This window comes from Anomalospiza imberbis, chromosome 13, assembly GCF_031753505.1.
Source record: "Anomalospiza imberbis isolate Cuckoo-Finch-1a 21T00152 chromosome 13, ASM3175350v1, whole genome shotgun sequence".
Classification (NCBI taxonomy): domain Eukaryota; kingdom Metazoa; phylum Chordata; class Aves; order Passeriformes; family Viduidae; genus Anomalospiza; species Anomalospiza imberbis.
Genome location: NC_089693.1, coordinates 15,457,851 through 15,485,817, shown reverse-complemented (window position 1 = coordinate 15,485,817; position 27,967 = coordinate 15,457,851). Strand labels below are relative to the sequence as shown.

The window sequence follows — 27,967 nt, the reverse complement described above, 5'->3', positions numbered from 1 at the left end:
TTTTTAAAATGTGTGCAACACAAACAAAACTCCACGTTAGGCATTAGAGGCAAAGTGCTGACATCCAGTGCAGGTAGTCTAAGGGGAGCTGGCGGGGCTGATGGTGGGGCTCGAGGCGTCCGAGCGGCTGTAGTCACTGACAGAGCCTGTCCTGGAGCCGCTGCCGCTCCGCCTCTTCAGCATGCTGGGGTGGAAGTTGGCGTGGCGCCGGGCGTGCTTGGTCAGGTGGTCGCTGCGCATGAAGCGTTTCTCACACAGCGGGCAGCTGAACTTCTTCTCTCCGGTGTGAGTGCGGTAGTGCCGGGCCAGCTCATCCGAGCGAGCAAACTTCTTGTTACAGCCCTGCCAGTTGCATTCAAAAGGCCGCTCACCTGCAGGGAGCAAACACGGCACGGTTAGAAGGGAGAGCAGCGTCTTCCATGGGCTGATTTTTGTATGCAGGGTATAGAATAAATAGGTTGGAGCAGGGTGAATGCCACTTGGCACTGAGTGGATGGAGGTGTTATCCTCTGCCAGAGTAGGCTGCTGTGGTATTCCAGCCCATTAAAAAATGCTCTCAAAGTAGTCATACACCTTATTTAATAACTGAGTCTTCAGGGATGCTGGGCTCCTGATCCTTTCATGGATATTTCCTATCTCTTGTGGTCTGTTGAACTTTATGACTTAATAATATCTGTACTGAGCTTTATAGTATATTCACTTATTCCTCCAAGCTGTCCCTATGTGTCTGACCAAGGCATGATGAGGTCTTCTTCTCCAGCTATTTAAAAAGTTATGGTAAAACTGCAAAATGGCAATTTTGAGGCTCTGGATGTGAGGCTCTCCCCGAGTATTCTCCACAGCTATGCCTGTGTTTTCTGCATTTGCTACAAAGTACTGCAGTTTCCCTTGTTCACTGCCTTAGGTCTCACTCAAAAGTGAGGCAGGGAGTGCTGTATTCCAGCGGGGGACAGGTGTCACCTTGAAGGTACCAGCCTTTTTTAAATAGCTAACATAAACCTCACGAGCTGTGGCACTTAAGCTTGGAGCAATGAGCAGTGAGCTCACGGCAGGAGCAATCTGGTGACCTGGTGCAGTTCTGAAGAGATCTCAGCCATGGGACACAGGCCTGGTGCTGTTTTTGGGCCGTGCACTGTGGTAGATGTGCAGCCTAGGAAGCTCTGCAGAGGCTGCAGCAGAAGTAGCGTTGTTGGGTAGATGGGTATCTGGAATCTATTTCCAGCTTCATCACTGATATGCTGCATAGCTTGGGCACCTCATATTATCTGCTTCCATCCTCAGTTTCTCCATTTCATAAAAATGAAAATGTTAAATCCTGAAATTTGCTGTCTACTATTTCTGCCTATTGGTTTGGTTCTTATTGTCACTGAGTCTGAATATCACACATTCTTTAATTGTTATTAATTAAGAACATCTTATTCTTTTGTGTATACCTAAATATATAGATTTAGCATTTTTGGTAGTTGTAATTTTAGTAACTTCCTACTTGCACTAATCCTAATGTTTCTAATTCTGAATAGCCTGTTCAAGAGGCCCAGAGAGCAACATAAATTCTGGGCCAAAATAAGAAATAAAAGTTCTCTCCACAGTACACTGAATAGGAAATAAAGAAAGAAGGTAGCCTCCTGGAGAAATTCAATACACCTTAATTAAAACTGTCTGAGATAAAAATTGACCCCAGCAAATCTTCAATCTAAGCAGCCAATAATCTGCTTAAAATTCACAGATTTGGCAATAACATTTATCTCCAGAATCTGCTCAGGAAACTCCTCCTCAGAAAAATAGTTTAATAGGTTCCTTTTCTCTCTGTTCATGAGGCCTCCAAGATACTTCAGCCAAATCTCAGTGTCTCAATGAACAGACAAGCAAGTCTTTTTAAAATAGGATTTTGTTCAAGAATCTGGAGAAAGCAAGTGTCCCTGATGTTTCCTTGATTATTTAGGAGAAAGACCAAGGCTCGCTAAAACCAATTGTTCTTAAGCACATTTGGTGGATTTCATTACACCTACAGCCACAGTGCATAATCAGTGGTTGCATCTGTGCAGTACACACGATATTCTTGTATGGAGAACTGTGACCACCCCCCCTAGGGACTGCATGAGGCACCAAATATGAACAGAACTGTGGCTTCTCCTGACATGGAGCCTAAAAAATTCAGGGTTACACAGATGAATTTAAGAATAAAACCACAACCAACTGGATTTAAAGGATATAGTCTTGTTGCATAAAATAACCCATGCAAATCCATTCAGTGCCCTCCTTAGCCTTATTCTGCCTGCAAACTGTCAGGGCCTGAACTCTCCACCTGCTGCTAGAAACAGGAAACAAATGTATTCTGGCTGTTTGTCATATATCCAGTTGTATTCTTAGATATGTTCCTGCCTGTGGTGGGACATGCCTGGGATGTGACAGCCCTTTTGTGTGACCGCATTCACTGGTCTTGTCCCTATGTTTTGGTCATAGTACAGATATACATCCAAGAGGACTTTAGAACCCTTGGGAAGAAGGGCAGTGAGGCATGGTCTTGGGGTAGATCTGGCCTGCAGAATCAGAGTTCCTCATCCCTGAGCTATAGCATCAGTTTTTGCTAAGACAATGGTCATTGGAGGTTTCTATTGCCTGAGTTAACGTCTCTGTTTATTTTCATTACAAATGTTATCAGCAAATGTTCTCCACTTGAAGAACTGTCCCATGAAATGAGTGCTTTCAGACAAGGAAGGCAAAAGTTTTCATGCAATGTTTTGCATCTGCTGTTGACACCACCATGAAGCACAGGAAAAATGGTACCTTCTGTTCCAATCAGTTTAATGGCATCAGCTGCTCCTGTCCATGATTCTAGCATTTGGGAGCCAGCAGTAAGTACAACATTCCAGTTCCTAAAGAGAGAGGTGGTTCTGAAGCAGGATTGTGTAAGCTCAGTGTTAACCAGCACTAGTAGGTGATGAAGGTATTGCACAACTTATCTCCCCTCCTCCTCACTGCACAGCAGGTCTGGATGACAACATTCAGGTTCCCACTCATCTGTCTGATTTGATGTCAATGGTGGTGAGGATGTGGGTGCTGAGCCAAAAAATGTGGTATTTCTTTCACTATATTTCTACCATTCCTGTACTTCTCCTTCCTAGGGACTATTTTCCCCCTGAGTCCTCTCTGGTCTTGATTTTATATCTTCTTGGTACTTGGTTTTAAGTTTCTTGGCCAAGTGATTTTCCACTGACAGCTGGCATCACTCTAGTAGTGGTAACAGTTCTCTAGAGTACTTCCCAGCTTTGTTGAGGTTTAGCAATTCCTCTTCAAAGAAAAACTGTTTTGTGAGGAAATGCTGGGTGCCTTGTGTGAAGATATAAGAGTCATTATTATTGTTCATAAAAAATTAGTACACAGTCTGGAACAAAGTTGCTGGGGGGTATTAATTAAGGCAAGACCCAGCTGCTGTTCCAAAACCACACATGGAAATCCACAGTCTGTCATCATTCTCATCTCTCAAACAGAAGGGATGTGGTTTTCTGTGCAGGTAAGTTATATAAATGTCCTTTTACCAGCAGTAAAGCAATCAACAGAATGAGAGATTATATGGATTACCTAATCTCATTAGGGAACATGCAGCCACAGTACAACGTTCCTGCATAAGCAATAACCCATGGACATGTTGTACTCAACAGAGAGATTTCACCATTAAAATGGCTGTAACACAACACAGTAAGGATTCTTTCAGCTCCATTTCAGGCAATGTTGAAGCCAGAATTTCACCTTTATACACTGAGTGAAGAATTTGATCTTATAGATAATTGTAGAAGTGTTTTCAAGTACCTTAGATATGGCAGGAAACACATCAAGCATGTGAATATGTATACTGAGAGTCAATGCTGTGCCTTGGCAGCAGCAGTAACTTTGTGCATTATGAGCCTTACCAACAGGTCTCCCAGCGCCCTACATTTCTAAAAGATAAAGATGCTTGAAAATAAATTAATCAAAATGCAACTCTGCCTTCTTTATCTTTGGAGAGGCAGGCAAGAGATGCCTTTAAAAGATAAGGAATGCTGTAAATTTTTTTTATTTATATTTTAAATAGGTTTGGATATCCATGTTCCCAGTCCTACTAAATGGTAACCTATCTAGCTCCTTTGCCAGGGCACACGACATCTAACTTGTGTTTAAGTTACACAAACTGATGGAAAAACATCACATTGGAGAATTAGCTTCAGCTGATCTCAACTGAAAATTACACAAGCAAGAACATTTTTGGCTTTTTCCTGAACTTCATCCAGTAAGAAAAAAATGCAGGTAGTGTAAAGCCACATTAAGAAACTCGCAGTGCTCACCAAGTGAAAGTACGTGAGCTCTGCAGGTGCACGGAGTTCTGAATTCCTGTCAGGGGCACAGGCCTTGCTGCTCATTGTCTGGCAGAGCAGCCTGCCAAAGGAAACCCAGAGTTGCCTGGGCTATAGAAACAGCATGAAAAAAATGCACCTCTATCCTCTCTTGCTGGAAAGGATTCAGAAGTAACTAGAGCCAGCCTGTTCTTATGATATTACATAAAGGTCCTTTGTATTATTCGGTATTTTTCAATCATTATATAGTGAGGCAACTGTATGTAGTTATGGGAAACAAAACTAAAGAGATGGTGGCATCAGATCTAATGTCTACTGAGCTTGATTTGTACAATCCTTTTAGTGTACATATAGTTTTAAGGACTCTTTTCCTATATAGTGAGCCTCCTGTACAGACCCTGGAGTAATCTCCTTCCTGCTTCACCAATTCATCTGTCTGATATCCAGCATCTGAATATCAGTTAAAAAAAGATAGCAAGTACTGAATAGGCCTAAGCATACTTTAAAAATAACCTACTAATGACTGAAATGCTCAAACAAATTGAGACAATTGTGAACCTAACCATTTTCCAACTTAAAATGCAAAGATTAGGTAATTGTTTGTGAAGAATTTGAAGTTTCCTATCTGCTGCCCTACAGATTAGAGTATTATCAAGTCAAACCACATACTGGGGGCTATTTTTTTCAATTTAACTCATGTAATAGCTCTGTACATTATGTTAGCATCTTCAAGCACGTGTCAAGGCCATGCAGTAACAAAGAAATTTGTATCCTGGGAATTCCATGAGTGTCTGCAAAACCAGAAACACTAAACCAGAAACAATTTTCTGTGATCTTTGATCTGTTCTGCTGCTTCCCAGAACAGGGTTGAATGTTGTTATAAAAACAGACTAGAAGCCTGAACATGCTGCTGGATGCTATTCTTATATTTCTACATTTTCATATACATAATTAAGAGTATATTTGGAAACACAGATCAGCAGGCTGGGTGGGGAGGATGAGGGGCAGACAGTTAAATAGAGATGTGACTGAAGAGGCCTTCCTCCAGGAGAGGAAATGCTATCTTGGGAAAAACATTCAGCCAAGCAGACTATGTTCCTTGAGACTGGGCTGTTATTTGGAAAAAAAAAAAAAAAAAAAAAAACCAAAACAAAAAACCCCCCAAAAAACAAGGAAAGGTCATCCTTCAGTAGAATTGATATGTATTGACGGCTGTTTTAATTTCTGATATTCTCTTGTTTACAAAAAAGTCCTTTTGCATGGTCAAATAACAAAGCCATAATCTCAGTGCAAGAGAGAATAAGGTTTTGATGTTAGGTGAATGGTGGTTTCTTTACAAAGGATTTAAAAAGGGATCAAAAATTTCCAAAGCCTCAGAATTTCAAATTCCTATAAGATGAAACCACTTAGTTTTAAATTAATGATTTTAGGGGTGATATTTCATAACCAAATAAGCCAAATGCAATCAGGTTTTTTTACATCTGCTTTTTGTGTCTGTCCAACAGCTTTGGAGTATCTCGGCCACCTTCACACACATCTAACAGAGGTAGCAAATTCAGCAATATTAAGCTTCACTAGTTCCAGGGAAATGAGGATGTTTTAGTAATGTTCTCAATGAAAAGAAAAGTTATAGGGTGAATTAGACTGTCACTAGACACTGGAAACCCAGAGTGGGAGTTTGATAAAAATGGCCAAATCCAAGAAAAACTCCAGTTAGAGTTCCCATGTCACTGGACACTGGCACATAACAGTCCCCATGCCCCTAGGACACACAGCAACAGCAGCTAGGTTGCATTAAGACCTGCAGACAGAAGCATGCAAAGTCCTGCTAATTCCATTATCTGTCATGTGACCTTTTTTTAGGAACTGGAGTTCTCAGAATTCCAGCAGGCACAAACCCAGGCATCTACAAAGTTCATTCACTTTAAAGTGTGCAAGTCTTTATTTTGACCTTAACAAATCCAGTCACTACATTCATAAATGATTGGATCTTATGTTTCCTGTGTGCATAGGAAACTAATATTGAGCAGGAATGCAACAGCTACCATAACATCCATGACTGAAATCCTGGGTTTGTTTTCTGTACTTCAACATTTTCGTTGAGTTATTTAGACATGAGTGTTTCTTGAAAGGGGAATTTCCAAGTGGCAAGTTTATATTTCAAGTCCGTGTGTGTTGCCGTTTGCTGTGCAAGTGTTTGTATTACTCCATCTGGGAGCACAGATTACACCCTGTGATTTATCTGTTACAGCCACAGTAACTAGAACAACTCAATAGCAAATGACGAGCACACACAGTCAGATGCTATAATGATAACAGCTACAATGCCAGAGAAATGTAAGTAGTGAAAAATTCCTACCCTAGCCTTAACCACAGGCAGGTCTGTCTGAGAACCCAAATAGCTCATTTGTTGTGTTCCATACAGATATCTGGTCCTCTTAAAAAAATTAACACTCACTTTCATCCAAATGGAAACAATTTTTTTTAAGCAGATTGCATTCTATCAGTTATATCTCAGCTTTTATTTCAAACTTGTTCAATAATGTCTTAAAAACACCATTTATAATAATTTTAACAACTTTATTTTTATCAGCCACATTTGTTTCTCTTTTGTCAAAGCAGAATCATTCAAACCTATTCCATCTTTATTTTTTCCCCAGGATCCTCTATCACATAATCTTTCTATTGTCTAAAATATGCATTCCATCATATTTACTGAATCTCTTTTCAAGCAGGGGTGCCCAAGTTGAACTGCTCCAAGTATCTAGAGCTTAGCACATTTAAAATATCCAAGTTTCTTATCCTGTATTTTTGCACAGTGAATTAAGAATCTGAGATTTGAACCTGCTAGCTTTAACGAGTCATTTTCTGCCTGCCATTTTAACTCCTGATTAGGAATTAAAATTCTGACTCCTGACTCCTGTTTAGTTCTTGCTTCATCTCTGCTACACACCACTGTGTGTACAGTAAATTAAGTTCTGTGTTCCACTTCACACAAACTACAAGTAGTTATGTTTCAAGATCTGGAAAATAAATCTTACAGCAAATTTGCTTTAAAATTAAATGTCCACAAATCTAATAATAAGAAATATTGCTATATCCTTTGCTACGGTTTTGAATAGAAAAGGGAAATAAAGGCAAGAACTATGTAGATAACTTTTTTCCTGCTCATTTGAAAAATTTAAAAAAAACATCGAATTGCAGAATTTTGCAAACAAGGAAGCCCATAGTAATTTTATTTTTAGTTGACCAAAAAGTTTTACTTCTTTTAGTATGGATTTTGTAACACTATTTAAATTCCTTTGGCTTTGGGGACAGTTTTCAAGACAGTGAGGATGTTAATCTGAAATGAATTAATAAAACACACTAACACACAACTTTTCTGAAACAAAAAAATGTCAGTTTAAACAATTTTCTGATTGTCAGTGAAAAACTGCTCACCAAAAAATGTAGGTCCTGTAGTTCTTGCTAGTAAAGAAATACAAAATTTCTAATATCCTTCATTAACATTTCTTGGCAGCTTTCTATCCATGAAGACATTTTTATTAAGTGACTAACTGGAGATCTGATCGTCGAAGGGAACAATTTCATTTGTGCTTTCTACTTCCACTAAACTCCCCGTGTTTATAAGCACAAGGGAATTCCAAAGACAGCCAAGGGTATTGACCATGAAAGTTTATCCTCCACTTCACAGAGAAATCTTGGAATAGATTTTAGATCTATGCTGAAAATGTGCCTGAGAATATGCCCTGTGGCATTGCAGTATGACCCAGAAAGCCTTGGGCGATTCCCTACAGCATGTTAAGTACAAGAAACATTTTCCGGAGTTACGCTGAGCTGCTTTCACTTCCTTCTACTTTTGTACTTTGGAGTCATTTTGCAAACTGGTGGTAAAGTGATGCAGCCTTCAAAACACTGTGTCTGTTTTGAATTCTCCTTTCAAAGAGCACAAAGATGCAGTAACATGCCATGCACTGTCACGACAAAGAAACAACCATGCCAAAGCTCATGCTTGAAAGACCGAGCATATTTTCCAAACGTGTTTTTATGATCTTCTCTGCACTGATACAGTATAATTCCATAGAGAAGTAGTGGATTTTGTTTGGTTTTCTTCTCTCTAGCTATGTTTACACTGTTGTTCCTCTCTGCTAGAGAGTACTCCAAAACACAGGTAATCCTGCTGGGCAATTGAGAAATTCAATTCTTTCCCATCAACTGAAGATCATAAAAAAGCCATTAAAATCCCTTCAGGATTTCCAATTTGAAATTCACATCTGTAGACCTGAGCAATGAGATGCTACTTGTATTATTGCATCCTTGTACTAAGACACATAATGCCAGTATTTGGTTTTCTCGTGTGCAGTTTGTCACTTCCTGGTTTCAGAAGAATTCATGCTCTATCTCCTCCTTATACAACCCCTCCCTGTCTTGTGTGTTCCTTTCTCTTTTGAAACTACAAAAAGTCAGCTGTACTGGGCCAGGGCTTTGTGAAGCTCTGAAATCAATTATACAGACTACATCAAAACACGGCTGGGGTGCGTAGGGGTATGTTAAATATATATTATATATATATAAAATATAAATAAGAGCTTTTCTCTTGAAACACAACCAGAGACAAAATCACTAAGGTGAGTTTAGCATTCAAGATTCCTTCCTTTTATTATGGGACCTAGGTATATGGACACAAATTTTGAAATCATCCTCTCTAGAAGCAACTGGAGCCTTAAAAGTTCTTTCAGCAAAGAAGCTGAATTAGCTGAATAACGCGTTGAACCAACAGCACTTCCATAACTTTCTGGATAATTAATTAACCTGGTCATCACTCAGGTATGAATGTGTGCATCTGATGACTTGATTTGATGCATCAGAAGAATCCAGTGGAATAGAAAAGCCAGCAGAAAGGCAACTCTGAAAGTGAAGGCTGAGAAAGGGAGTGTGAGGGAACAGAGAAATGTAATGTCTAAAACACCCCTATGGCTTAGGGATTCCTCATCACTTTTTTAAGCAAGGGTCACAAGTCATCTGCAATTACTAGCAAAATGATGGGAGTTCATTTAGCAAAAGTTGATGGGGGCATCTTTGGTTTTGCTCCCCTCCCCAGCTTCCCATCACAAAACTGCTAGGAGCCACAACAAAGAAGGAAAGAATCAATGTTCTTTCTTGTTGGTATCTAAAGCACTGAAATTTAGCAAAACAGCTCCAAATCCTTAGCAAGGTGTTTCTGGGGCACTTAGGGTTGATCATATACAAATGTAATAAGAGCAGGTCCTCTCAGATGTAAACTTGCTCATTGATACTCTGGGTATTCTGGTTAGACAGGTAAGGAGGAGATGCACAAATGTGTCTTCTCTTCACAGAAGTATGAGTATGAAGAATGGCCCCCACATCTACAAGGCAGGTAGTTTTCTTTTCATGGCTAGAAAAAACTTTGTGGCAGCAACTGCATTACTGCTGTATCTTCCAGGAGGCCTTGTCAAAGTCTACATAAATATTATCTCTCTTGACTCTTTTCTGTCGTATTTGCTGTAGTTTTGCTATGTGACTGTACTGACAGCATGGAAACTTAAAATGCACTACCAGTAGAGAAATACCTGTTGGTCTGTAAAGCTGTGAGCAATCAAACTCTAGCCATCTCCTACAAAGGAGAATCCATTACCCAGAAAAATGGTAATTTACACAATTGTATGAGATGGTGTTGACAATGCATACAATTTCAAAAATAAGGTATTAATCTCCTTATAGTTCTATATGGATTTATTATTGTTACCTAATGCTCTTTTTGGGTTCTGTTTTAACTCTAAAGTGTAAAGTTCACTATTTCACTCTTTCTTAAAGGTTTAGACACATGACCAAAATGGAGACCTCTCATCTACAAAAAGGGAAACATCTGAGCCATTAGGACAGCCATGAGGCTGGAAACTTACCCAACTAGCAGGGACAACTTCCATATCTAGGTAAGTGCAGACTGGAATGCACCCTGCCTGCCCCACAGGAATAAATCCTATTGATTGTGCTTCCATTAAGTGCAGTGCCTTTGTTTACATGGACTTTGGCCACATCCAATTATAAAAGCAGCATTTTTTTACCTTCTTGCTGGAATATATGGGTAAATAAAGCTCTTACACTGAATACCAACGACAAGCCTATCTTAAAAAATGAAAGGCAACAGCCTCAGTGACAGAGAGTTTATGTTCTAAAATAATGCAAACTAAATGTTGGGCTTTCTATCAAAGTGAAGTACCAGCAATCGCTGCATATAATTTCTGTTCACTAAGCCTAAAACTCTTATTGGGTCTCCTTATCTCTGAGGCATTAAATCCTAGACCAGTGCTCAGTAAAACAGCTGAAATCCACTAATTTAAAAGAGCAGCAACTTCCACTTGATTTTCTCTCTCCTGTGGTTTGTTCCAAGAATGGAGATCAATAGCTGACCCTTTGACTTTGCATTTAAATGCCAGATAATTAAATTGTGTTATGCTGAAAAGATGAAGTGATGAATTCTGGGGAGAGAAAGATGTATCTTAGCTTTGTGTCATTTGCAAACCACACTGAAGTATGACACTCAGCAAATAAGTGAACTCTGAAGTTTAGTATAGTAGCCCTTTAATTACTGTATTTTTCTATTTTTTTTTCTACTCAGCTCTATGAATGTAATAAAGCAGGGTGATTATTTAAACATCTATTATGATTAAAAAATAAAAAAACATCTGTAAAAGAGCCTCAAAATACATCTAAGTATTACTGAATGACAAAAAACTAATTGATGGTGATTTTTTTCCTTTTACACTGGTCAATTAAACTTTTAAATAAATACACTTGAAAAGAAGACTGAAAATCCAAAAAATCTGTGCTAATCAGCAAATCTGACCTATTGCATCACCCCAGCAAAGGAATTTCAGCCTAGAGTTCTTGCCTTGAGCCAAAAATTTGTTGTTTAAGGGACTTTCTTCATTCCTTTCATACAAAGATTGTGGCTTCAGCATAGGTCAGAAAAGTCTGGCCTCTTAAAACAGACTAACACTGATGAAGGTATGTGGGATTTTGTTCTTTTTCTGTCTTGTTGATGAGTCAAGTCAAACCTTTTAAAGTGACAAGAGACTAGAGGAGGGCTCTCCAAAAGCATTTAATAATTAAGCACTGTTTTTATTGAATGAGTCCGGTTAAAAGTTGAAGGTAATAATGTGGCCCTTGATGAATACATATGCTGGACTGAGGCCTTGTTCAGTCACCTGAGGTCTCATGTTACTCCTGTTGCAGCACACTAGCAGTGCTGATTTGTTGTCTGCTACAAGCTTTTCAGCTGCACCACTCACCCTATGTTAGCGCAAACAAGGTGATTAATGGCAATGTTATGCAGACAGCAACTGAAGCCGAGAAACAAACTCCCCAGACTTGATTCTTTCTTCTCCAGGAGGGAAAAATGTCTTTCTTATACTGGAAACAACAGATCCAAATGTATCTACAGGGAAGGTGCAGTTAAGGTACCAACAGAAGCACAAGGTTTCCATTATAGACTCCTGTCTGGATCCTTCCTGTGCTACCTCAGAATGGCTCAGTCTGTTACCCAGCCCACTCTGCAAACCCAGAACAGCTCCAGATCAGACATCTGACTGTTAGCAGCTCCATGGGGGCTCTGGAGTATGACACTCCTCAGCATCCCATGCTTCTTCAGGCCACTCTTTACAGTGGACAAAAATACTACATTCTCACTATAGGACACTTGCACCTCTCCTTCCAATCTGGGAATTTCTCTTTGTGAAGCCCAGGATTATGTGCCAACAGAGCTCACAGGTTCTCAAGCCATTCATTCTCAGTGGTGGGGTCATTGCATAGAGAAATTATATATGTAGCAGAATTAACCAATAGGGACTCATAGGTCAAATGGCAGGAACCAAAAATGGCACACAGTGACTTCTTAATGTCATAACTTTTTTCATGAGATTATTTTGCAAACATATCTCCATGGATAAAAACTTGAACCTGGAGATGCTCGTATTGCAAGAATGTTTGAAATCAAACCAAAACTTCATAAACCATCCCTGTCTGTACAATGACCACAGGAACAACCTCTGCACTGGTTTAGACTGCTTTCAATGAAAATCTAGCTCACAAATTTTTAGTTGTGGTGGCTTTCAAAAAAAATTGCATGGTAATGTTCATGATCACTGGTTAGACAATGGAAATGTTTTAAGTGGGAGAGCAATTAAATAGGTAATGACCAATTATATTAATCTGGTGTGAACTGTGGGTGAATTCATGCTGAATTTGGGAAACTTTGGCTCCATGAGCTCTGCCCAGCAGTTGCATGAATAGCTGCAAAGAAGGAATCATATGGCCTCATGAATCAGTCTTTTCTCTGTTGACATATCAATGACTTTTTTATTATTCTATTCTACTAAAAACAGGATAATGCTTGTAAAAGCAAAGCTTATCAAATTAATGAAAAGCTGTCCTGCTATGCATAATAACAGACTAAAGGATTATTCATCTAATCTGAGACCTGCACTTTATTTATCTGAGTTCTGGAAGACATTGAATGTCATTTGCCTCCAACTGAAGTGCACATACTTTGGCATGGATGGACCTTGTGGGTAAGTTATGACATTTCATGTGCACAGCAGCTCCCAGGATTTGGGGACAGGATGAGATTTCATTTTGCTAGAAGCTAAGCAAACAGAAGTTAGTGAAGTTGTCTTTGGCTGTAATTGTGAAATGTCTCCTTGTGAACTTTTGAACTGTTCAATCAACAACATCACAGTAACAGAGCATGCCTGAAACAAGGGGCTTCAGCATTTATAAGCCCAGCTAAAGCTGTAAAGCTAAGTGAAAACTCTGATGCTGAGAGTTTATTGCAACTGTATGGAAGAGAGAGGGAGTGGGATTTCCTGTTATTTCATTCTCATTCTGGGTGGACTGTTTGCCAGAAAGCAAGGTGGTGTTGAAGTAGTTTATGAGCAGCATCTGCCAATGGCCATATTGAGCATCCAGCTTCAGGGAACAGGCAGCTCTGGAAAGTAGTTTTATGGGCTGATAATCAAACACTAAATCTGCTGCTTGACACAAGGCAGCTACCATTTAAGGTATGCATAAAACTATTGCATACACACCAAAATCTTCTGCCCAGATTGTTAAACCACCTTCTCTGTTTAAATAAAGCTTCAGGTTTTTTGTATACAATAGAGGAATTAGATTCTATTGTAACAGTTGTAATGTTCTAAACTCCCCTAACTGTTCTAACTTTTAAAACAGGTAAACTTTTTAGAAAAGACAATTTGCAATTCAACATTCAATTCTTGCAAGTCTCATTTACATGTTCTATTTTGTAAATACATTCCCTGTTTATTTTGCATCTCCTTGTAGCTCTTTCAACCACAGCTGTATGGAAAGGAAAAAAGAGCACAAGTTACCTGCTCCTTTGCAGTTTCAGCTTTTTTCAGTCTTTTCTATGTTTCTCTACAAATGTTTTAAGCACATACCCATGCAGGCCTCATTCTCATATCAAATCAGAAAATGAGTAGGAGGTTTTCAGCACTTCTCTCATTAACACCCAGGGTGTGACACAGCCTAAGTGCAGCTCAGCTGCTGTGAGCACTCCGCCCTCCCACCCGTTTGATGTTGGTTTTGAGGACAGCGGGTGCAGGGTCTGAGGGAGTCAGCCCCACCAGCTGTCCCTGACGTGTGAGGTCACGGCGTAGGAGAGGGGCCATGGCCAGGGCTGGAACTGAATGAATGGAGCATTTCCTGGATTGTGGAGGATCCAAGTCATAAGCCAATTATCTGAGTATGACTTTGGATGTGGGACATAACTGAAAAGCTGAGATCTTACGTAGAACATGGACATATTTCAAAGACAGCTTTGTCAAGAGCACCTTGAGATGTATAACATACCTCTCAAAAACAGAGAGGTGTTTTCAAAAAACTATTTTACCATGGACTCACAGAGAGAAATCAACTGGATTCCCTTTTTCATGAGCAAATACTTCTTTTACTACTTTTCTACCTCAAAGCAGTAGTGAAAGAAACATCTATACTATTTTAAAATTTACTAAAATATACACACATACATCGTGGCCCCTTTAGCAGCTCTGTCTTCCCTTGCCTGCTGCACCTATGTCTTCATTGCTTGCCTTTACAGAGCACTCTGTGAAGTGTTAAAACTCTGTTAAACCCAGTTACATGTCACTGCAGAATATGTTTATACATATGAATCATGCCAGAAGGGCTGCCCAGCAACCACCATTTTCTCTGTAAGCATTTAAAAACCTTATTCACATGTAAACCATTTCATCTTGTGAGAGAGCAATGATTCTTTAGCAGAGATTCTTAGTTCTATGGGTCCATACATGTCAGGTAAAAATTCAGTAGCTGTAAATGTAGACAAGTTGTAGTAGAAAGGTCCCTATTACTTCCCAAAACATAAATTCCTAGTGCCTCAAGCACATTTATTGCTGCTCTTCTACACTTGTTTGATTAAGTGTGCAGATCTATTCTCTAACAGACCTGCTCTTCTGGGTGAGGAGAGGAAATCCACTGGCCTTTCTGGATTTTTGAGGTGGAGCACCTGTTTCCTGTGTTTGCAGGAAATTAGTTGACCACACTTAACATGCCTGACGCACAGGGGCTAATGAAGTACTCTAAAATACAGGATCTTACTGTGGCCAATTTTTTTCAGAAGAAGATGCCTGGGATAGGGAACTTCTATGAAATATAATAGGAATTGCACCATTACTATGAAATTCTAGAAGATATCAGTGTCACATAAGTCTGCAGGTTAGTTCCAAAACCCTATGCACAGGATATAATTTTTACTTAGAAAAAGATCACAGAAGTTCCCTGCTGTTCTTACTTCCATTTGGACTCTTGCTTAATCCAGTCCTAAATCTGAGGACCACAAAATTATTTGAACCTTATTTCCTGTCCATATTCCTAGCTCCTGCTGAGCACAACTCTGGCAACCATGGGTCTTGGGCTGAGATTCAGGAATTGCAATATGCAGAACTGCAAGGTTCATAAACTTGAGTAATCGGGAGATTCTGTTACAACAGACAGACTGTGAATAAACCCAAAGAAAACAGGAATTGCAGCTTCATGAGTTGTGGTGCTGTATCCTGACTTAGCTTTGAGGGATTGATATGATCCGATTATTGCTGTTGCAGCTTGACAGTGCCAAATGGGACAGCTTATTATTCTTCCCAAAAGATGTGATACACAAAGTACTTTGAACTTGATTTTCAGCCAATTGGTTGGAGTTTGTTTCTACTTTCTTTTTAAGATTAGTTTTTAGTGCTCAATTTTAGAATTTGTGAATAATGGAAAAATAAGAGAAAAACTTAAGTCTTAGAAAAAAAATGATTCATCATTACACTGCATAAAACCAGGTATATGTTTAGCATTTTTTTTCAGAACAGAAATACCTCAGCACTGTAAATTTTGTGCACCATGCTGTCTGCATGCTCACTGAGCTGTGTTTTATAATCAGAGGAGTACAAGACTGACCTAGGAGCTCAGGACTCTTTTTATATTTAAAAAAAATAGATATTAAAAAATCCAACAGTGGTCTGATTTCCAAGTGAGAAACAGATGTACAGTGAAAGTTACTATTGTTCTTACTGTGTTAGTCTGTGAAAGTTACTGTTGTTCTTACTGTGTCAGTCTGTGAAACCACAACATATGTACTTAAATGAAAAAACTACCAGCACAGTCTTCATAAAGGGAATACCACAGACCTTACATGGCACAGATGAGAATGGTATAGCCTCCTTAGAACTATTTGATTGAGGAAACAGTTTTGTGATAATTTGGATCTCTTTGCAAATGAGACTGGAACTCAGTTCCTCCACAGCATTCAAAGAAGAAAAACTATCAAGCACGCCAATCACATCAGCTCCTTGTCTTTCTGTAAGAAATTTGTCTATACATCTAAGAAAGCAATTTGCATGCCAACACCAGGAAGACGTAGCTTATACCGAATGAGTTTGAGTCTCTTGCAAAACAACAGTGGTCATATCCAAGTGACAGTATATATGTATATTTTTTCCAAGGATACTCTACACACAGAACCAGAGCTGGCTCTTGGAAAGAAGCTTTAAGCAAGCATTTGGACAGAAGTTCAGCAGAGGTATGGAATGTTTTTCTAAACTAATTAGACTATAATTCATCTGCAAATGCTAACCTTAGGAGTACAAACTGATGACATAACCTCAGAAAGTATAGCTGCTTTTTCAATAATTCATTACAAAAGCAAAGCCCCAGTCAGATAACATTCTCTCAGAATGTTTTTGTAACTTACTATATTCTTGGTGACAAAAAATAAATTTTAGTAATTTTTGCCTTAAAGACAAAAATTAATCTAATGATTTGTACAATCAAGGGGGAGTAGTCTATTGTATGTAGAAATTCAATTATGTTCCTGTAAATAATGTGTAAGAACACCAGTCAGGATTCTTTTTTTCACTGAGAGGTTTGGTGTTAGACTGAGAGAAGGGAAGTACTCAAATCCTTATGAATCTATCAAACATGGTGAAAGGGTGAGTTAGGATTTTTTCATGTTACAGAGTCCTAAAACTTCAAGGAATTAACAGCAGTCTATTAAACAATCTCATTTGAAATTATAGGGGAGAGAAAAGGAAGTATCAAGCAAAAGACAGGTTTAAAACAGAATATTATCACAGAGGTGATTTTGTTTTGATAAAGTCAGTGATATTGTTTTCTCCAGAGGCCATGCTGCTCAGAAAAATCACATTCAGAAATGATGCAGAGGGAACAGACGAGTTCTACATGACTTTTCACCAGTAAGCAGTGTTAGCAAAAAAAGTCCCTAAAATGTGTAGCCCTCCATCATGCCCACTCTTTTGGTATGATCGGGTGAGAGTTTATCCTTGGAGAGGAAAGCTGCATTCGCTTAGTCCACACTGCTTACTGGAAACATCAGCCAATTCCAAATACTGCAGTAGGGTAAGAAGCAGAATCACAAAATGTTCTGTTCTTTTTGTTGTCTTTTTTTTTTTTTTTTAAGAACATCCCTTGGGGACTGACTGAAACTTTTCTTAGAAGATACTGGTGCTGAACATCTGTACTTTGACAAGCAGTGTTTAAAAGCTGTTTCTCATTACACTTTTGTCTCTGCAGTATGTAGTTAGAGCTTTGTAAATTATCACTTTAATATAAGGTATCTGACAGTCATGTTCCTAAACACATTTCATCTGCACATCCCAGTTATAGAAGTCTGGGGCAAGGTTCATGGTAAAACGTTTGTGCCAGCTGTTGTACAATATTTGCTTACATCAGTGAGCACAGCGAAGATAACGTTGTAATCTGCCTGACCACTTCATCCTCTGAAAGCAACCAATGACACTTATTAATTAAAATGGCTCCCCAGAAGTTAGACTGCTAAATTTGCACTCCAAGCTCCAACAGATGTTGGCTTAAATCATATCTGATTTGGTCAGTGAGGTGGTGCTCTTAATGATATTATCCCGCAGACTGAAAGGAGATGCCAACACAACAAAACTCACTCAAGCTGAAGGAAAATGTGGGAAAATGGTGTGACTCTTTCAGCATGGTAATTACCTCGATCTCGTGTGATATCTGAACTTTGCAGATGAGATGTTAAGAAAGCTGTGGAGTACCGGAATGAATGATGAGTAACATTGTTCCCACAACTTTCGGCTATGCTTCTCTTAAGGTTACTGTTTCAGACCCCCCACAAACTCCGGCAGTCATTTAAAAACTTACCTCAGCAACAGTGCAAGGGATTCTGCAGTGCAGGTAAGAGCTGGAGGTTTTGGGCAGAGGGAGAATTCTCTCTCCAGGTTCCACTATTTGAGTAATGCTGAGTTAATCTACCAAGTTGCAACAGCCCTATTCCCCTTTCAAAGTCTCAGCAGCACACAGAAGAGCAGCAGAATCAGAGTTAGGGTCACTAAAAGTTATATTTAGCTGTGCAAACCCACTTTTGTGTGTATTATTAATGCAATGCTACATATATGCATATTATATTTGCAGGTGGTCAGTTAGGAAGAGGTTTCTTTTCCAATGAAATACAAGATTCTGTGCTTAAAAAAACCCATGTGTGTTTCCTTATTAGGGACACTGAGAGGTTTGTTTTTTTTAAGACAAGGGGTAGGTGATTAGTTAGTCTTACCTCATATCATACAGCTTGAAGTAAAATTGATTCTATTAAATTCACACCTAGCATCTACTAAATTAGTAATCAGTAATTAGAATTACTTTGTCCCATGATCAAATTTTACATCTTCTCTGTCATTTGAAAAAGAAAAAAAATTAGCTTTTTGATACATTTCTGATAGGTCTGTTTATGCTAGTAACACTATGTAGGGATACTTTTAAATTCCAAAGCATTTGCTTTTCTGGTTGCTCATATATTTGATCATACATTTCTATTTAAGCTAGAATTTTTTGGTTCCAAATGTTGCCAGTCTGAGAAATTCTTAAATGCTACTGAGAAGAATTCAGTAGTTTTCAATGATGAAAGCTGGGGCAAATAGAATGTGTAATTATGGTACATATTTGCATAAGGGGAAATATGTATCAATGAGAATCCAGTCTGAATGTAATCCTTTTGGCTACCTAAGAAATTTGGTTTTGTTTTAGCCATGTTAGGAGAATTTAGAAGACATATTTACAAATACATCCTGGACTTATTACACAGGCTAAACATTCTATTGGCACTGCTTGTATAGACATATATACAGCAAAAAGAAGTTTCCATTGACTTTGACGGGCTTTCAGTGCTCTGAAAGCATAAGAAAGCTGCATACATTTCACATAGGGCTTGGAAAAGATACCAATCACCAGAACAGCCAAAAACTGCCATGACTCTCATGTATTAATGCTCGTCTGCAGTCCTTCTGCTGGCATTTAAAAGAGATTGCAAATTAAAATTCAGTAAGCCCCTACATATAAATAACAAAAATTAGTCCATGGTCCTGTGAGGTTTTAGCAGCATCTCTGTTCTATTTGTTATAGCAGAATAAGGCCTAAATTACTAGATTAAGAATGTAGGAAAGCACTGTATTCAACTGTGAGGTTTGCAAGAATGTAAAATAGTCTCTAAAGTCCCAGTCTAGTATGTAAATTTGTACCAGTGTAATTTCATTTATTTACCCTGAAAATACAAAATAAATATTTCCCTGATCTATTAACAAACAGCTCATAATTTCACCAAAAATTTGCAGGAAACATCTGAAAATGTACTAATCCTTCTCAGCTGGCTCCATTCTAACTTCCTGTAGTGGAAATACTGACAGCTGTTTACTTTCAAAAGCTCAATACATTGCTTCTGGCTGCTGTACCTCACCTGATCTTACTCTGGGAGAGTTAGCATTTCTGCTGCTCTCCTTTACCAGCTTTAAAAGCTACTGTTGAAGGTAGTACAGACATAACTAGCATGCTCATTCTGCTTGGGTATTTATTGTCAAGGGATATTCTAGCTGGCTACAGGACCGAGGCAGATGGAAAGATGTGAAACATGCAGCAGTAACACCAATCTTTCATATGACTTTTTCAAGGTCCTCTATTCCAAAAACTCATATAACTTATAACCAAATAAAAGAGAGTCGTCTGGTAGAAATAGAGTGTGCAACAAATCTAAGATGGCTTACTGGTTCATTGACTGCAACATCAGCAGATACCGAGGCATCAGTATTTTGCCTATATTTCCTGAGAGCACTGCAAAAGGACTGTAAGTGATTACAGCAAATCTTTTCCTTGCACTAGAGGTCATTTCAGGATATGCTTACTTTAATACCATTTGACTTGTGCCAAGTTCTTGGTTAGTAAATGCTTTTTATGTTTAGGCTGCAAAAAAGCTCCTGAGGTCGTTTTTCTACAAGCAACCACAACGGTGGCACTCTGAACTTTTAAAATTTTTCTTTTCTATTAAGTGGAGGCCCTGTAAGATCTGCTGAATCTGCAAGACCTGAAAAATACAGGATATGTGTGTCTGACTTCAGTGCCTGCACTTAAATAACCCACATTGTCTAGCTATTGTTAAACTGAACACAGCAAGATAATGATCTCACTGCCCATGCAAATCTACCTCATAAAAGCCAAGTGGGTAACAAAGGGAAAAAAGTATACCTATAGAAATTCTACAGAAAGGACCCTTCAAAAGTTGTCCTGCATTTGAACAGCAGAGTATTTTTTTGGCTCTGTCAGCACCAACTTCCAGACAGCTGATCCAAGATTGGAAGGGGGTGGGGGGAAGTTGGAACATGCTTAACTTAAAAAACAGAACTAGAAACCACATGTCCAATATAAACAAGTTCCAGGTTTCTGGTCTTGGACGTGCCATAAGCATGTTCAGCCAGACAATAACACAATGGAACAGTTGTTTTAATGGTTAAAGGTGCTTTCTTTTCAGATGGAATCCAATTGTGAGTTTATTTCATACGGAATTCCAGTTTAGCAAAAGGTTTGTTTATGCTAAACTTCTGTGACATACACTTTCCAGTGTCTTGCAGAGAAATACTACTGCAGAAAAGTCTTCTGCAGATCATTCTGAACACTCTTGTCCACAGGGCTGTGATTAATTTCTAATACAAACACAGCAATCAATTGCAACTGTCCATTCATTAAAAACCTTGCTTGCCACTTTATTCCCAACTATTTGTAAGACCTAGGTCTTGCCACTGAGAAGGAAAGTGCTACTACCAGTGTCTAGGATGAGGAAAGCAACTGGAGGGTCATCCATCTTCACTACTTCCAATAGTGATAGGCTTCATTACAGTGGACCTAAGTCCCACTTCCATGCTAAAAGAAAAATGGTTTGTGGAAAAAGAAGTCTGTGATGTTTCTGATTTTTCATTAGACGTATAGTTGCAACAATGATAGGTACAGCTTTACTTTAAATGCTTTTTAGCTACAATATCTAAATTCTGTTGTTACCAGAAACTTAATTTCTGTGTCTTCTGCACCATTAATATCTCCACAAAGACTGGGGAGAAAGAGGGGGGAAAGGAAATAAAGGGAACCCTTTCCCAGAGAAACCTGTATAACCATCAGGAGAGGTAGTTCCCCCTAATAGCTAATATTAATCAAATGTGTGGTAAATACAGATGTCATCCAGCTGGATTCTCCATGCAACTAATTTAGCCCCAACTCTTTTGCAGCTGAATTAACTGAATCTTATTATTCAGTCTTGAAGCAGTCATGGAAAAGGAGTGAGTAGGAATAGTTGTACTTTTATTCCTGACATCAGGTCCTTTTGAAACATGTTTTAAAATTTGCTTACTCTTTAAAAAGTTTATGCCCTGTGTTTATTTCAAAGACTTTTACATTAAAACTTATATATACATTTTTTGTTCTCTTCAATGAACACAGATTGTTTGATCCAGGCTTAAAAATCAATGTTTTTAAATAAGAACTTTAGTCTTGAGAATTGCATTGTAGGGTGAGGACTCAGGCAGGACTTTGAGGGAAGTTGTTCTATGTTTTCTACTGATTTTTTTTACATGTTGAAATTTTCTTAGTGGAAGTAAGAAAGGAGTTGCAGAGCTCTTTCAGAGGAAACACAAATAATGCTTTGAAAATCTGTATTGTTTTTAAAAATACAGGCTTATTAAAAGAGTTAAGATTATCAGTTTTAGAAAAAAAAGTATCAGGTTGCTGAAGTTCTTAACACTGAGAAAGAAGGCTTACGCCTTAGGCTGGAAAGACAGCTGTTTTGTGAGGCTGATATTTGAATCTGTCCAGAAGCCACCATTTGGGCCCATCTCAGAAAAAAAAAAAACCCTATAGGAAATGTTTTGATGCACTCAGCAAAGTAAGGAGGTGGAAGGCACTTAATGGACACAACAGCCTAGAGGCACCTTGCAGCTTTTGGATAATCTGGGTGTATGCTAATGAGACTGAAGGAAGCATACAGAGCCTACGAGTTGTTTCTAACTTTTAACAGAAGAAATCAAACCCAAGAGGCCCAACATGCAGAGGGACAAATTCATTTAGTCGGTCCTTTTGCCTTTGGGAAATCTGTGTTGGGGAAAGGCCTTTTCAATTTCCTCTGGCATCCTGTTCAGAGGGAGTGCAGCTCCCCTTAAGTCCTGGTATGCAGAGCAGCCAAACTGGCAGCTCAGGAGGAAGGATCCAAGCACCAGCACCACTCATTTCATCCTGCTGTAGACAAGAGCTGTCTGCAGTCCTGCTTTGCACTGCTCTTGAGTGGCACAGAAGGCCCTAGATTGAGTTTCTTCTCTTCTAATCTTTTCCTGCAAAGCCTTGGGTCTTCACCAACATTGCCCACGTGCTATACACATACACATATACACCTTCAAGAGTCACTGTGTGCCTAGAGACAAGTTAAAAGAAACCTCAGCCAGGTCTAGTCCACGGGTTTTTATTTAACTAGCTATGTTTCTGGTAATTGGCAGGTGCTAAAACAGAAGATAAAATTTATTTTTATGATAGAAAAACTTGCTTCTTATATTGGTTAATTGGTTTCTACACACATGGATAGCATCTTGATTCAGAACTTAAGGGAAGATGTGCTTTACTGTTTTGTTTTGAATTAACATAGTGTGAGCAAATCAGACTTACTAGAACTGAAAGTGAAATCCAAACCCCCATTTAAAACGGGTAATATGTACTTTACATAAAGGCCTCTTTACCAGCCTGAACACAGACCATATACTACTCCTGTTTCTTCAGCCTAATTGTTAAGCTCTTGTCATACTTGTCACAGTGAGGTCTGATTGCTTTATTCTCAGATTGTTTTCAAATACCAATTACTAAGACTCCAGACTAGTGCCCAGTTCTTCTTAGCTTCTGCTAATTTGTGCAGACTCATTTAATTCTGATGACTGACTGAAAAGCTGTTTCTGTGTTATGATGTGCTGCTTAGTGCTTAGAACTAGTAAGTTTAGAAGGACAGTTCAAAAGAGTTAAATGAAGATTTATTTTGTGCTTTCTGCATTCCTGATGGTGATGGTGTGCTAATGGAGATGGCTAAAAGCTTGAGTGGTCACAATGATTTGGTGGGGAGTTGCAATACATAGGATACTTGTGATTCCTGCTCAAAATCCCATTGTTTTTTCTCTATGTATAAATATGTCATATAATGCAATAAACTGGGACTCTCTACAGCCTCTCAGAACACAGTGGTCCTGGACAAGGCTCTGCAAGATTGTAGCCTGTAGACTGCTCTTAGGCTCTGTACTGTCTCCCTTCTACCACTGGTGCATGAGGATCCTAACTGGTTTCCAGTAACTCCAGAAAATGTCCAGACATGTGTGCTGAAAACCTGCTTAGATGAAGGGGAATTCTGTCATGTGAATTATTTATCTGATTTTTTGTAAATCCTTTGTGTTTAGGAATTTTCTCAGTGGAGAGGATTTTTAAAATCCACGCATCAGTGACACCTTTTTTATCAGTGGGGTCAGTATAGCTTAGGACAAATTGGGGTGCTGCCTCTGTGGACCCCAACAAAGCTTCTGAGATCCATGGAAGCCTCAGTGGAAAAGTATTTGGATTTGACAACTACCCACTGACACTAAATATAACCTTCTGGTAAACATTAAAACTTCAAGGGCTTTGTGGCTGATGATCATGTTGAACTCCAGGACATTCAGTGAGAGACTAGAGTGGAAAACATAAACATGGAAAGAAACACAGGGGGATGGGAACTTTGAAAGCTGGTGGAGAGAACAGAGAAGATTTTGGTAAAAAAGTTTTCTTGCCTGGTTCAAAGGTTTTCAGTGTAATAAAGGTGAAGTATTCATAAGGCTGAAATAGGTTAACCAGTAATGTACCAAAAAAGCACACATGAAACAGTGAATAGCTCCAGCACATTTTGTCCTAATAGGAGTACTAAAAAACACTGTATACTGAGTAACGAACAAAAATGAGATGCTCTTGGCATTTCCATCTTGGTTCTTCTGCTTTAAATAGGAGAATTAGCATCCTCTGCACTATGGTTTTTACTTCATGTATTTAAGCTCAGATATCTGGCTATAATTATCAGAAGGATTTCACATAGAGCACCTGGAAAATAGTACCAGCTCTCAGTCCCTATCAATGGGGGCTAGATTTGATGCAATAGTACTTGGAAGGCTCTGTATCTCTTTGACATAAGCTCAAGGATCTGGTCTATCCTTCTCTGAACCATGAAGAGCAAAGCCTTTACTTTCTCACCAAAGTAGCAGACAAGGTCAAGCAAGTTTCTAAAGCAGATCATAAACTGCTCAAGTATTTCTTGCATGATCATCAGTTGTCTTCCAGCCTGCAGTGCTGTCCTCAGCCTTCAGGTCACCCCTAAATACCAGCTCATCTAGTCTTACAGCACATGGAAGAAGTTCTGCTCCATAGCAGAAGTTTTGACCATTCCTAGCAAACATGGTTGGGACTTACTCGGATAGCTGTTTAAAAGCAGCTTCCATGTGTACTTGGGGCACTCTCACCACTGCTCTGTGAGGTGGATAGCCATCACCCTATCTATCTGACAGCTGGGCAGACTGATGTGTTACTTAACTAGTTCAGGATGACTAGAAAGCAGAGAAGACCCAAAGCCCTCACTCTAAAGCAGTAAAACACCATTACGTGTTTTCTAAGAACAAATATTTACCAGTCCTGATAATTTTTTTCTGTTAGCTTAACTCTTATTGTCTTACAAACTTTTTTCAAGGCTGTCACAATTTCTTTTAAAGATAAAAAAAAATTCAAGCACCTTAGAAAATATTCTGTAAGGAGAGTAAGAGGCATTTAAGCCTGTTTAAAACTCAATCCAAACAGAGACAGACCTGTTGCCAGTGAGGAGGGAAACTTGGCAGCTTTGCTTAAAGCTTCCCACACAGACACTGGAGACGAAGGAAAACAAAGAAGCTGTAGTCCCTGAGGGTCCTGCCACTCCCTGGGCAAAAACAGTCCCTTCCCTGCTTTTCCTTTAGCTCTCAGACACACACACGTGCTCTCTTAGTGCCATTAACTACAGCAATAACCAATTGAGCCCTACAGTCCTGGAAAAAATACAGGAAATGAAGAGTTAAAAAAAAAAAAAATAAAGAGAACTTGGAGTCGAGCCAGCGTCCCCGAATGACTCCGCTCTGCCGGCAGCCTGGAGCGACACTCCCCGCCGGCCCTGCCCTCCCTCCTCTCCCCGCAGGGCGGGCATGCCAAGCCCTCCTCTCTTTATCAGGGGCTGGAGTTCCCCTTCTTGGTCTCTGGTTGGTTTGGAAACCCAGAAACGTTGCTAAATTTATCCTTCGCTTTCAGGACAATGGCAAATGCCAGCAATAAGAATGCAAAAGAACTGAAAATTAATGGAGACAATTCCCTGCAAGCCAAGTGGAAACACCTTTTCTGTATAACTCCCAAGGCGGCAAAAAGCAGTTACACAGTGCAAAGCAGGACAGGCTGCCTGGGGTGCCAGGAACACGCTGTTCCTTTGGCTGTGTGCCACAGGGAATTGTCCATCCATATGCTCAAATTTGATGGGGCTTTCTTCTCTCCCACAGAGAGCAAAGCTTACCGTCAAATTAGACTGGCTCTTACTTTATCTCAGGAAGGCAACAGGAAAAGCTGAAGGCACACTGAAAGTAAGGCCAGCATGGGTGAGGCTGACACCTCAGAGCTAAAACTGCTCAGGAGTTATGTCATGTTTAATTCTGAGGATCTCTTACTTACTGCCCTTTTTAAGAGAACTGACCATACATCTTAGTAAACTAATTTGCCATCTGAAATTACTCAGTGGAACATCTTGCACAAGTCTGCTCTAGTCAGTGTGGTGCCTCGACACATGTGCTATGATTGGTGCCTTCGGCAGAGACTGGTCTCCTTAATTTTTGGTGTCCTCTTTCTGACTGGAAGCCATCCTGTTTCCCAGCACCAGGCAGAGGCGTGAGGTGTGGCAAGTCATGGGGCCTATTTCAAGATGGCCCTCCTAATACTTTCAATGCAACTTTCTCAAAGCTTTCAAGACTTCCACTTTTTCTGTGGGTGTGTCTCATAAATTACAGTAGCAACAAAAAAGTGCTCAGCCTTCACGAAGAAGTAAGCACTGAACACTGATGAGTACAAGTTACTGGTTGCATTAAAATGTTTTTTTCTTTTGAATTTGGTTCTACCCAGCTGACAAAAGCATTTTAGACACTGCCCATATCCCCCTCTCTCCTCACTTATGGTGTCTCCTTGTGACTCGTGTTCAGCCTCTCATCTTACTCTAGCTTGCACAAAGTGTCTGCTAAAGAAAGAAACAGATACACAGCCATGTAGGTGCCTCTAGAACATTTAATTTTAAAATATCAAGAGTATCGATACTTGCATGGGAAGTGATAAGCTGGTATAAAGAGAGGGACTGGAGCACAGAGTAGGAAAAATGGGGAGGTAAGAAATACTAGGAAGGGAAGTAGAAGACACACAGAACAAGAAGGCCAGCAGCTAAAAATTACAGCTTGGTACAATCCACACAGATGACCCGCATGCCGTTCCCTATGACATTAATAAAAAAGGGCAACATTAGCTTTGAATATATGCCCGGTAAGGGTTTATTCCCAGAGGGTTTTTTTTTTGATGTTGTTTGGTTTTCCCAAGCTTGAGTTCCAGAGGTGAAACCATAACAGTGGCCAAATAAAAGTTTGTTTAGTTTTGTTTTTCATTTTAATTACCAAGCTGTAACAAATAAATCTCTGGCTGGATTGTAACTAACCTGTATGGGTCCTTAGATGAGCTTTAAGATGGGAAGATTTGCCATAAACTTTTTCACACCCCACATAGTGGCATTTGTGCTTTTTCTGGGGTGATCCAGGGTCAGTCCAGCTTCTTATGCGTTTGTTCTTTTGTCTGGGGCTTGGCTCAGTTACTGCAGCCAAGTTAGTAGGTGTGGCTGCTCTTTCTCCTCCACTCTTACCAGCTGAAGACAGACTTTCTTCCCCAAACTCCTTAGGAGCAATAGAAATGTGTATTTGTTCTGTTATATCAAGCGTCTCTGTTTTTTCCATCCTTAGAGCACGTGAGTTTGGGACATGCTGGTTCAGATCTGCTAAAATGCTAGCTACCACAAGTAATGATGATCCATTGTCTTTCCCGGTTTCTCTGACTTCCCGTCTATCTTCTCCATTGGATGAAGGAAGTATTGCTGCATCAGGTTGGGGATCAGGCTCCCCTTTGGGACTATGGATAACAGCACGACTTGACATAGAAACAAGGCACTCTGCTGCAAAATGATCCACATATGCTGCTGTTGCCATTTTTCATAAGTTTAAAAAGAAATCCAAACAGGCGAAGACAAAAAAAGAAAAAACAAACCCAACACAACAGCGCTCTTTCCCTTTTTAAAAAGATTACACAAGCAGACTTTTCCCTCCCTTATTTCTTAGGATCGGTTTGTAGGAGTAAAGGCTGATATCGCAGCCATCAAACCCACACTTTGTTCGTGACGATCGCACCCAGCTTGTCACTAAATCGAAAAAGCGTTGGCGGTCCAATGGAAGAGAAAAAGAACAGCAGACAGATCCTGTCACTGGCAGCTTGTTGCTCGGAGTATGGACTAATGCCGTTTTCTCAAGAAGGCAACGAGCTGGCGATGCGGTCTCGCAGCCCTCCCATCGCCCTGTGACAGCGGAGCCGGCGCTCCCCGTTATCGCTGCCCGGAGCCGCCCGGACCCCGCGGGGCGTGGCCTGGGGAA

General features: G+C 39.6%; 1 protein-coding gene across 1 annotated transcript; it reads right to left on the bottom strand.

Annotated features, from left to right (window-relative positions):
* On the bottom strand, positions 1-27,926 carry KLF13 (KLF transcription factor 13). Its single transcript, XM_068204167.1, has 2 exons — positions 26,989-27,926; positions 1-371 (listed from the first exon to the last, which is right to left on the bottom strand). The coding sequence occupies exons 1-2, from the start codon at positions 27,527-27,529 to the stop codon at positions 79-81; spliced, it is 834 nt and encodes a 277-aa protein (XP_068060268.1). The 5' UTR covers positions 27,530-27,926; the 3' UTR covers positions 1-78.
* Positions 27,927-27,967: the final 41 nt, after the last annotated feature.